Here is an 11,956-nt window from a genome sequence, read left to right on the forward strand (position 1 = left end):
TGGTGCATTGTAGTGATTTTCAAACGGCATATTTGCACACTCACATGAGGTAAAATCAGTGCATCAGTTAATTCAGTCAGTCATTTGGGAACTATATTTGTGAGAAGTGATATTGTTTCTAATTACGCTAAAGAAATGTACACCACCTCCCCAATATCCAGAGAGGGGCAATGGCTCCTCCTGAGGCAGAAATGGATAATGCTGTGACTATCATTTAGTTATAACTCAAAACAAACTCTTCTCTACAATGTTTGCTGTAAAACTTGCCTCATGAAGGTACAGCATTTGTCTCATCTGCCACTCACTGAGCATAAGATTTAGAAGAGAGTTTTGCGTGCTCAGTGACCTAGCAAGGGCTCTTCCCCGCCCCCCGTGGTTTCTAATAGCTTACATGGAGAACTGCACAGTGTCTCCAAGACTCATTTGGGAGACAGGTTGGTGAATGGGACACGTGACTACTGTCAGCCATAAAAATGAACAAACAGTGCAGCACTGATTTCAGGTGTATTGAGGAATGACAGGTGAACCTGCCTAACATGAATATTACACTGTAAGGTAGAAAGAACCAGGCTGTGCCAGTTTCCCCAACAAAATGTTACTGCTAGTACTCCCCCAATGCTAGTGTGCTTACTAGTGGCTCCACAGCCCCAAGGGAGCATGATTAGCCAGGTATGGGTGTGGCTAGCACACCCGCCCTAACCACCTGCTGGCATCCACCAGTAGATGCTGAAGTCGCATACACTGTTTCTTTCTGAGGCAGTTGCACTGACTGCTTCTGAATGTGCTTCCCTAGGCCCCCCTGAGCCATTCCGATGCCCATCTGTTCCTCATACACAGAATGGCTCAGGGAACCTCACTCAGCAGCTACACCTCTGCACCACCCTTCCGGAAGAAATGCCAGAATGTGGCTTCCTTACAGTCATAGAATTATAGAAGCATAGGACTAAAAGGGACCCCGAGAAGACATCAGGCAGGATGTACTAAACCTAGACCATCCCTGACAGTGTTTGTCCAACTTAAAAATTTACAGTGATGGGGATTCCACAACCTCCCTTGGAAACCTATTCCAGAGCTTAACTACCCTTATAGTTAGAAAGTTTCTCCTAATATCTAACCTAAATCTCAGTTAATGCAGATTAAGCCCATTACTTCTTCTCATACCTTCAGTGGACATGAGATTGTTCACAGTCCTCTTTATAATAGCCCTTAACATATTTGAAGACTTATCAGGTCTCCCTCAATCTTAGTTTCTCAAGACTAAACATGCCCAGTTTTTCAAACGTTCCTCATAGGTCTTGTTTTCTAAGCCTCTTCAGAAAACCAATAGTTCTAATAATAGCACTTCTCTAACCCTTTTTTTTCAAAGCCCGGCACAATCTAACTAATATAGTACCTTTTCTCCTTCTACCGCAGATAAAGTTTTAAAAAATGGAATTTTAAAACCATTATAACAAGAAGAATGGCTTGCAATCAAATAGCAAAAGTGTGTGTTGACTGAAGTAATTCCCTTAGGTATACCCTAGTTTAATAGGAAATCTTAGCTTCTGTAATTAGCCTAGCAAACTTAATTAAGAACTCTGCTTCCATGATGGAATATTAAAAGACCTGGAACAAATGTGGCTGGAGATGCTTCTTTCTAATGGCTACGTTGTGCTTCACTCAGTTTGACCCTATCAAAGTGCCTATGCATTCTCTTTCGATCTTGCTTTTCCCCCCTGATCCTGTGAATATCGAACTCATTTAGATGCAACCTGAAATGACAGCTTGTTCTCTGCCTGTGCTGCTGGGATTGAAGGATTGCCATTTGTTTGGAATTGGATATATTCTATTGGTACCATCGAATTCTAAAGTATTACAACAGATTTGCATACAAACAGGGCCAGATTAAAGCCTGCACACTATAAATCTGTGTATAGGACCCCAGATCCTGAAGTCTGATTACATCAGAATCTCAGCTTTCATTTAAAAAATAAAGTTTGTAGCCCTCAGAATTGTGGAGGAACACTCAAACATTTACCAGGTGTAACCGAGGTATTGATGTCTGCTTGTCTGTAGAACGCCTGGAACAATAGCTGTGAGAGGAGAAACTGTCCCATTCATCTCAATGGGCTGTTAACTCCCAGACCTAGTGCTCTGGTGGCACACACTAACTCCACTCAAGTCGGGATCTATGTATGGCAGGAGGAGATGAGCAGTGATTCTGATCTATTCACCCAAGCAGATTAACCCTGGCCTCTCCATGAGGCCCTCTGCCACCACTCTTGTCTCTCTGGGAGGAAATGGGGATCGTCTGGGGGGTAAAGCCATTGGGTAGCCAGTGTCATGGTGTGCCTAAGTCCCCATATTGCCTTAATACAGTCCTGAAGATAGAGGTTGGCACTTAGATGCTATGATAGAGAGGCAGATTAGATTAGAAATTTGTCAGCATATGAACATTAAAACAATACCCATAAGTATTTCATTAGATAATATGAACATTATTAAGATTAATACAGATTAATAGTTCTTATAGATGTAGCAAACTACAAATAATCATTATGTATTTGAAAGGCAAGGACTAATGCAGTAGGGAGGGAAAATAGAGGCTTTTTTGTATGAATTACTGTCAGACACGGAGTACTCACATAGTCCTTTCCAAATTCAGAATGCTTTGTGTACATTAATTCATTCTCACAAGAGTCCTGTGGCGTGGAGAAGCAGCAGTGTTACAGTATTATACCTATTTTACAGATGAGGAAAGTGAGGCAAAGAGGTTAAGTATCTTGGCCACAGAGCGTTCGTGTCAGAGCAAAGAAGCCACGAGGCCACTCCATGCTTTTGTTGGATGTGTGGGGATTTGCTTTTGGTAGAGTGCTTGATCAGATCTGTTGTAGGTTTGACACAAGCCCTACGGCTCTCTTCTCTAGAAGAAAATCTCCTTATGATGCTGCTTGTTTTCTGTTGTTTTTTAAAAACCAGATCAAAGAATTAGTCCTTATTTCTTGGCCATAATTCTTATTTGTTTTCATACACTTGTCTCACTAAAGGAAAGCATTTCTAAGTTCTGCACAAAACCTCATTGTGTTTAATGTACTCAGCATGTTTCTGTTTAACGGGGATATTTTTAAATGGCTTTATATTAGTGTTCTAGCTACACAGCGAGTTAGAGTAACAGTAGGAAGGAATCAAACTCCTCCTTTCCTTAAATAAGTCAACTTCCTGGATCAGTGTGTGTGAACTTTTGCACTTGACAGGTTGCTAGGATACTAGAGGTCTCTGAAGAGATGAGGAGGAGGATGGGAGTGAGCTCAGGTCTGGAGCTCATTACATTGCCCTATGGACACCAATTGCGCTTGGACATAATTGAAAGGTATACGTTCTTGTTACATTTCGCTTCAGTTCTGAGACACTTGGCTAGAATATCAGTCTGTTGTTGGTATTGGTGTGTCTTATATCTCCAGGTAGAAACACCCTCCTTCCCCAATAAACACTTTACAGTATTGTATACTATGTTGAAATCCACTGAGAGGCAGTTTATTGGGACACAGAGATATTGTACAGCTTTGTGCTTAGGAGGACTCCTGGAGATCATCAGGCAACTCCATGGAGGGAGTGCTTGGAGGAAAAAACCAGGTATTAAGAGTCTGATTCTGGTAGGGGAACCTGAGCCCGCCCTCTGCTCCAGGTTCCAGCTCTGGGGCCCTCTCTTCAGCATCCAAGGTCTGCCCTATCCTATTTCCTGCTGCTTTTCCCCTGAGCCTTTCCTAGCTCTCTGGCTCTCCTCCTTCCCTGGGTTTACCAGCCCAAACTCCCTCCTCCCAGGGAGTAATTGCAGGTTACCTATCTCTTTGCCTCAAACACACCTCCCTTCTCCCAGGCAGTGACTGCAAACTACTTCCCCTTGCTGCTCTTTGTTCCTGGGCTTAATACAGGCCCCACCTGTTCCTGTCCAGCTGAGCCTCTTCTCATTAATCCTTGCTCCCTGGCTCTTCCTCTAGGTGCAGTCTAAGTGGCTTACCTAGTCACCTTACCCCTTCAGGAACTGTGTGAGGTGGACACCCCATCACAGGTGTGCAATAACATAAGGGCAGATCTGTTCCCTGAAGCCTCCAATATATGGTCAGTCTATATCACATAAGCGTACCATTGTCCCTGAGCTCCATGTAACAGCAGCATTGTCAGTAGCATCCATTTAATCCTGTCTAGGGACATTAAGGTCTTTTAAGCGTTGCCTTTGTTATTTGATCACTTCTTATCATTTCAATAGTTTACTCTAGATATCACTGACTTGCTTCTCTCTAGACACAACACCATGGCAATCGGAATAGCTGTGGATATTTTGGGCTGCACAGGAAACTTAGAAGAGAGGGCTGCAACATTAAACAGGATCATCCAGGTAGCCATGGAACTGAAGGACTCCCTGGGGGATTTGTACGCATTCTCTGCTGTCATGAAAGCACTTGAAATGCCACAGGTAAAACAAGGTTCCCTTTATGGTATTCAAAGAGCTTAATTTTCGTTAGTTGATTTTTTTCAACATTTTAAAGCCCTTAGACAAGTGCTTAGATGTGACAGGAATGGGCATTATAGAAGGCCCATCCCCATGTAGACAGACAGATGGTCATAAGAGCTAAGATAAGTTTAGCCATTATGAACTTACAATACTTTTGATCATAACAATCTCATTCCATTCAATGCCAGGACAAGAAGAAAACTTTGCTTTATAGAACAACGGTCTGTTTATTTTAAAGCAAGGCAGGTCTGATAGCGTCAAGACATTTCTTCTGTACTATTTAAAAAAACCAACAAATTTGTTATGAAACAAATAATTATTTTTTGCAATTACAGAAATTTGCCTCTTTTGAATATATCTCTATTATGCTCTTTGGTGAAAGCTTTTTTTGTGATCCTGCAGGGTATAGATGACCTTTTGAGATTAACACTTTGATGAGAGAAAGTTGAGCAACCAGCAGTAAAAACCCTAAATACCAAAAGAATGGATGTTATCTGAATTCAGCTAGTAACATTTATCTAAACAAAATTTTCCAATCACACATGCCAGTTGGGAGACAGTTCTCATATCTAATCCTTGAATAACAGCGTTAGAAACACAGAGTATTTAGAATAGCTGGTCTGTAAACAAAGAAATGTACATTTGTTACGTGCAAATGGACATGGTATAGCAATTATTTATTTGTCAATCCAGTAAAAAAAAAAACCCTGATGTTTTCCCCCCCGACATTAAATCTAAGTTTAGGGCCCTTTTAAAATCACTCAGCAGAGAAACATGCTGTTATTGCATCAGCTAAATGCTTGGCTGAAAGTTTACTACTACACAAGGAAAGTGAGACAGTAGTTGCAAGGAGAGATTGCCAGATGTGGCACCAGGAATGCTGCTTTAATTTTTGAGTGAGAGGAATTTGTTAGCTGTATCTTGGCCTGTGGTGATTTGAAATTTGTCCTAGATGACCGGAAAGGGCCACTTCATGGGAACAGAACATTGGGTTGTGGCTTTTTCCCCAAGGAGCACACAATTATTTTGCCTAAATACTAGGATGTTTTATTCAGTGGTATTAAGTTTTATCAAGGTATTGTTATTTATTAATGTCAGGATCCAGTGGAAGAGGCAAACTGTTGCATAAGCTTAAACAAGAGATGGTATCATATTATTATGATTCAGACCAATCCGAATTAACCCTCTGGTGTCTGCCAGAAGCAGCATAGTGGCTTTACTTAAGAATTGTTGCAAAATGAAAATTGGACTCTCTTCTTTGCATCTGAACAGATCGCAAGGTTGGAACAAACATGGGTGACTTTACGGCACCACTACACCCAAACTGCCGTTACTTATGAAAAGCAGTTGAAGCCGTTCAGCAAAGCTCTGCATGAAGGGAGAGGTGAGTGTGTAGCACGTGGGATTGCAGCCAGACGTGTGTGACACTGGCCTTCACCATATTTGTTTTCATTAAGGGAACCAGACTAAGTCGTTTACTGCAAATGACAGATTTTCAGTCTGAATAGCCTTTACCTTGCTTCCCCTCTCCATTAATGTAATAACGGACATACACAGAAATGGAGTCAGTTCAGCATAGTCCTACTCACTAGCTTGTGAATGCCTTCAACTCCCATAGCACAGACCAGGCAGGCTGTACGACTGCCTCAGCCCGGTCAATATAGTAGATTAGTACAGAAGTGGCGTTTCACTCATTCTGGTGGCTATATGTGATCATGCGCTGAAGTGACACTGCATCGTTGTGTGTGATGGAACACGGCACAGGGATGAATAAATCAGAGGAGTCCATATCTGCAAGTAAGTCCATAGCTAGCCAAACCAGAGTGTAACACCCCTTGTGCTCCCAGCATTTCCCCTCCCCACACCCACTATGGAGTGCGAGGAGGGCAGGGGAACTGACAAGGCCCTTCTGCTTCACTGGGATTCTGACTAGTAGAAAGCAAATCTGTGCAGAGCCTCCCTTTCCCCCTGCAAAGGAGGAAGAACGGTGGTGTGGCAGATTCCTATATGTCTACACTGCATTCAGAAGCAAGACTGCAGCCTGTGTAGACACACCCAAGCTAGCTCTACAAGCCCACTAGGGACCCAGAATATATATTAGAGCAGCCAGCCCCTGTTGTCACCTCTGCTGCTGCAGTTTCACTGTTATTGCCCGTCAAGGTAGCTAGATCAGAGCTAGCTCAGGTATGTCTACTTGAGCCGTAATTGCACTTTTGATTGCAATGTAGCCATACCCTTACTTACGCTGCATCCTGGAGGTGAGAGGGAAGCAGCAGGGGAAACCAATCTTCATGCAGAAGGAAGGAAGCGGATCAGGGTCTTCCACCTGAGCTAGTTCTTCCGGCCCTGTCAAGTCACAGGGGTGCTGCTGCTTCTACTTGTGGGAAGGCTCAGAGCCCCATAAACTCTGAGCCCCACGTGTAGCTGCTGCTGCTGTTGCTCCCATTTCAGACTCATGCCCGCTGCATCCACATTCCAGGAGGAGCAGGAGCTGCATGCCTGGTTTGTAAATCCTGTCTGCGTCAGGACTTAAGTGGCTGTGCACTTGCTCACAGGCAGCGTACTTTAATGGCAGAAACTTAGGCACCAAAGGACTTTATGCACCTTCAGGGTAAGGTGGCAGCTGAGAGGGGATTTGAAGATCTGAATTTTGAACATAAGTGTCTAAAGTGGCACTGATGCACTTCAATTCCTGTGTTGCTCTAGCCTTCGATTCCTAATACTTCAGCAGAGAACATAGATGGGATGCGAGCTATTGCCCTGCACCAGCTGCAATTTTTCAGCATTACAGTAGATTCTAGATTTATCAGGATATTAACTGGAAGCTGGGGGGCAGGGATGAATAGTGAGGATGCTAATTTGAAGGATTACAGAGGCATATTATGGAAGGGAAAAATACTCAAAACAAATGCTATTTGTAACTGGTTTAGGGAAAAATGTACTATAATTAGCTTGTAAATTAGCAGGATTTACGATTGTTGAGTGGCTGTGTTGCATCTCTTCCAGAGTCCGTGTGCGCTCCCCAAAACAACATAACCGTGCCCCTGCTGATGCCCTCGGTTACCTTGATGGAGCGACAGATTGTCATTTTTGATGGGATGGACCTGTGGGAAAACACCGACCAAAGCTGTGAAATAATGCTCAAGCATTTAGCCACAGCCCGTTTTATAGCACAAAATGCTGACATGTACCGAATGACTGCGGAAAGGATACTGGAAGGTAGGGACACTGGCAGCAGTAAAATCTTGCTGCACATTTCACCAGTTCAATATTTCTCAGAGTGAGCAGAACGTGAGAGGTGTTTTGTTAAAGTAATGAAGAGATACTGCATATTCTCCCAAGAGTCCAGGCTCTTATTAGTAACTGAAATAACAGCTTAGAAAATCTGGTACAGGCTTTTTCTTCAGCAATTGACAAATCTGAGAAAAGTTAACATGTAAATTGACCAGGAATTTGCCTTTGTCCTATCTCCCCCTCTCGACTGGATTAGTCTGAGGGCATGATGCTACAGCTACTGTGTGCAACTCTCAGCAGCATGCCCTACAGAAGGAAACGTACTGTATGAAAAGGAGTATTTCCACGTTAAACCTACATGGCTTCTTATTGCTTTTTGTTAGTGAATCAGTCTCTCCATTAGCTGTTAGATTCTCTCGAAAGAAAATCCTCTACATTCCTTTTGTGTCTGACTCTCCCTTAGCTGAAGTTTTGTCACTAGCTCATACCCTCCTAACCTATCTTCTGTAGGAACTCTTGTTGTACAGAACTGTGAATATCTTTGAGAAGGTCTTTCACTTAAGTGGACTAGGAATTGCTGCAAGAAATACATTCTTCTCTCCTCTCCCAAGGCTGCGATTCTCCTAAATCAAAGTCTCTTCCAGGCCACAGTAGCCGAATACACTCTCAAGTGAATCATCAGGCTGGCTCGAGTTAAACAGTCATTTTGTATTTATCCAGTTAGCAGCATGGTAATGCAATTGCACTATACACATTTATCTGTTAAGTCAGAGCCATTGTGACCTTTTAAGTAAATATGCACGTAAGAAGCTAAGAGGACTCTCAACATATGTTGATAAGGAGTTGATGACAATTTGCAGCCATTCATATAATTTAAGATTGGTCAAAGTGGCTTAGTATGTGGCTAGACGACCGGCAAGGGAAGCAGGTGGTTCAGTAGACGGTATTCTATCTTCTGACTCAGGAAGCAAAGACCCAGCATGGTTTTCAGGGATTCTGTGCTCCTGGAAGTGCCGTAAAACTGAGACCCTTCTCATTGAAGAGCCCATAGAGCTCTTCAAATCCGCTATCTATTAACCCCACCAATCGGACTAAATTCCAGCTCAAGTGATTATTTTGCCTGCAAAAAAAAATTCTGACTCCACTTGTGTGTTTGCAAGAACTATGACCAATATTAATCACACTGAACAGATTTTCTGCTGGTGCAGGGAAATGAAAAATAAAGTTATTGCAGGCAAATATATACTCTCAGAGAGCTCTACATTTTTCAGGAGCTGCCATTACACCATCTCCTCTTCACCTAACAGTCTTTATAGATTTTTAAGGCCAGAAGGGACCATTATGATCTCCTAGTCTGACCTTTTTTACGCACTATCAAGAGCCAAAGTTTTCCTTGGTTCTGAGTATATCCTGTGCCAATGATCTTTAACTAAACCAAAGTCATCTACATGTCCCCACAGCATGGCCAGTGGAAGTGTTTTTTAGTATTTACCCAGCTTTTTAATATCTCCAAATATTTATTTTGGAAATAAAGCCGATAGTATAAAAAGAACCCAACATTTGAGCATAGATGTACTTTTGGAAAAGTTCAATAACCTTAGAACCCGCCCCCCATCACCAAGTAAAAGCCAATTTGATGGTTAGACAAGGTGGGTGAGGTATTATCTTTTATTGGACCAATTTTGAGAGAGACAAGCTTTTGAATCACTGAGTTCTTCTTCAGGTCATACACTGTTATGCATTTTCTGTTTTCCTCATTAGGTTTTCAGCCAGATGATGAGATGAGTGAGATCTTCAAGACAGAATTTCAAATGAGATTGTTATGGGGCAGCAAAGGAGCACAAGTTAATCAGAGAGAGAGATACGAGAAATTCAACCAGATTTTAACTGCTCTCTCCCGAAAATTAGAACCTTCTCCAGTGAAACAGGTAGAGCAATGAAATATCAAATGGACCCTTAAGATATGATTACTTCAAGTTTGCCATTTAAAAGAAATTGCCCATTTGTCACTGTACAAGCTTCTAGCATTCACAGGATCTTTAGGATTTGTAAATTGCACAATGCACATTTATGAATTGTTTAAAAGCTACTGATTTCTAAATGAATAATTTATTTATTAATATGTAACCATGTTTTAATAATTTCTTGAACAGTCAAATTTAAGATAGTCTGCATAATGTATTCTTGTGATTTACAAAAGTGTCTATTGATGTCTACTAGTCATTACTATTGGTGTTTTACTTAATGTTATCAATAATGAAACAGTGTACTGTAAATAAAAAACGATAGGTATTTTAGAAAGTATCAGTTGTATGATATTCCTTAATATGAACCTGTACATAGTTGTGAATTAAAATATAAATACTGTACAGTGGGTCATTGTACACTATAATCACAGGAAATAATGTGATCTGTTAAGAAAGTGTCCTTTTTATACTGTCCTGGCGACGGGGGAAGAAACGGCTGAGACTGTAATGGAACAGAAAATTAACTAGTTGATTAGGGTAGAGTTTGATATATTCTTTCACCAAGGTACATAGCACCCATGAGCTGATACCATTTGTCTCCCAGGAAAATAGTATTTAGAAGTTACTCTGGACTTCGTAATGCACAAGTTACTATTCAAGAGTGTTCTGGTTTGTTGTTCAGGCTCCAGTACAAACTATGTCATGTGTGCTGGAAATGAGTGGGGGGAAAAAGCCCAAACAAGGGGATGAGAAGAACAAATAGCTAAGCAATCAAGATCATTAAAATGTCTTCAACTTCACCATTAGCTAGAGGTTTGCACCTGTATCTCAGGTCTTCTCCAGCAAACAGGAGGAAACAGAGGTTAGTAAGTAGTAGCTAGATTAATCTATCAATCTTTGCTGTATACAATTAAGAGGAACTGTATAATCTGATGGCAAAGTGTGGTGGAGTTCAAGTCTTTGAGGAACTAGTCATGGAGATATTAGAAAAGCTCACCTGTAATAAACCATCAACATTGGATGGTATTTTATGAAATAGGGGAGACAGCAAATTAGTGTCGGTGCAGCTGTGACTGCAATGTAGATCATGGCTGCTAATGGGTTTTTCCTTAACTTTTTTTTAAATTGATAAACTCTCAAAAGGGCTTACTCAGAATCCTCATCTCCACTGTAAGAGTAATATACCTGTGCCATATTTTATAGCAATATCTATAATGGTCAAATGAAATCAGCCTTCTACAAGAGAAACCATCTCTAGTGCTTTAGGATTATTTCAGGAAGTTCAAATAGTAGATAGTCAGTCAAATTTAATTTACTTGGATTTTCATAAGGACCCCCATAAGCGATCAAGAAAAATAAATAACCACAGCCTCAGTGACAAAAGTTATGATGCTGATTAAAATCTTACACTGAACTAGAAATTTCTCTGCCCACTGAAGTGTGTGATTATTTCTCAGTTATACAAATCCCTGCACTCAAGTTAGCTAGGTGATTTTATTACTGTTGCCTGTAGTTAATTACGCAAATCCCCTAATTATTGGAGGTGGGGGGAGGAGGGGGGGAGGAGAGGAGTCCACATGGGGACTAAGGAGGAAAAGCAAACTAATAACTGAGGTTATTACATGGAAATCACCGCTGTGCGCTCCAGGGCCACACTTAAATATAAACAAAGCTCAATGCAGTTTTGGACCTCACACGCTATACGAGTCACAAACAGGCCCTCTCCTCCACTGAGACCAGAGACCACTACCTGGCACACTAACTGTCTCCACTTGCGAAAGAAAGCAAGTTAATGACCTTTTTGGCACTTTAAATGATAGGCCCAAAAGCCAGATCTCTAAGTAAACCATTAGAAACAAAATGATAATGAATTACTGTAGTGTGAGGGAGGCATTAATATGATTATGGTAGATTGTGGATGGCTAGCTAGAAGAATTGCACTAATGTCTCAATGCGTGTAAAAACTTAAAAATCCCTCCTGCGGAGGGGGAGAAGAAATATTCCTGTGCATTGACTTTGAAAGTAATTGAGATACCCTTGAGGCATATGCTATAAAATCCTTAGATTGAGCAATCTATTTTAGTAAAGAAACACACCTCACCCTGCACAGATTTTAATCTGGCCCATCAAATGGCAAACTCATGCTTTAATCCTTTGGGAAGGCCTGATACGGCCACATTTAAAAAAAGGTGAAACAAGCTTATGTTCAAGACAGGTTTACTATTGACACCATAACCTCATAATATATACATAGAGGGTGTTT

General features: G+C 41.4%; 1 protein-coding gene across 2 annotated transcripts in view; it reads left to right on the plus strand.

The window, feature by feature from the left end:
* The window catches only part of BCAR3 (BCAR3 adaptor protein, NSP family member), an 82,425-nt gene extending 72,487 nt beyond the window's left edge, over positions 1-9,938 (plus strand). For both annotated transcript variants that reach the window (XM_073358223.2, XM_073358224.2), the window contains 5 exons: positions 3,234-3,349; positions 4,282-4,453; positions 5,765-5,876; positions 7,499-7,711; positions 9,488-9,938. In XM_073358223.2, coding sequence (XP_073214324.2) covers positions 3,234-3,349; positions 4,282-4,453; positions 5,765-5,876; positions 7,499-7,711; positions 9,488-9,666 — 792 coding nt within the window. In that variant the 3' untranslated portion in view covers positions 9,667-9,938. The remainder of the gene's footprint in view (positions 1-3,233; positions 3,350-4,281; positions 4,454-5,764; positions 5,877-7,498; positions 7,712-9,487) is intronic.
* Positions 9,939-11,956: the final 2,018 nt, after the last annotated feature.

This window comes from Lepidochelys kempii, chromosome 8 (assembly GCF_965140285.1).
Source record: "Lepidochelys kempii isolate rLepKem1 chromosome 8, rLepKem1.hap1, whole genome shotgun sequence".
Classification (NCBI taxonomy): domain Eukaryota; kingdom Metazoa; phylum Chordata; order Testudines; family Cheloniidae; genus Lepidochelys; species Lepidochelys kempii.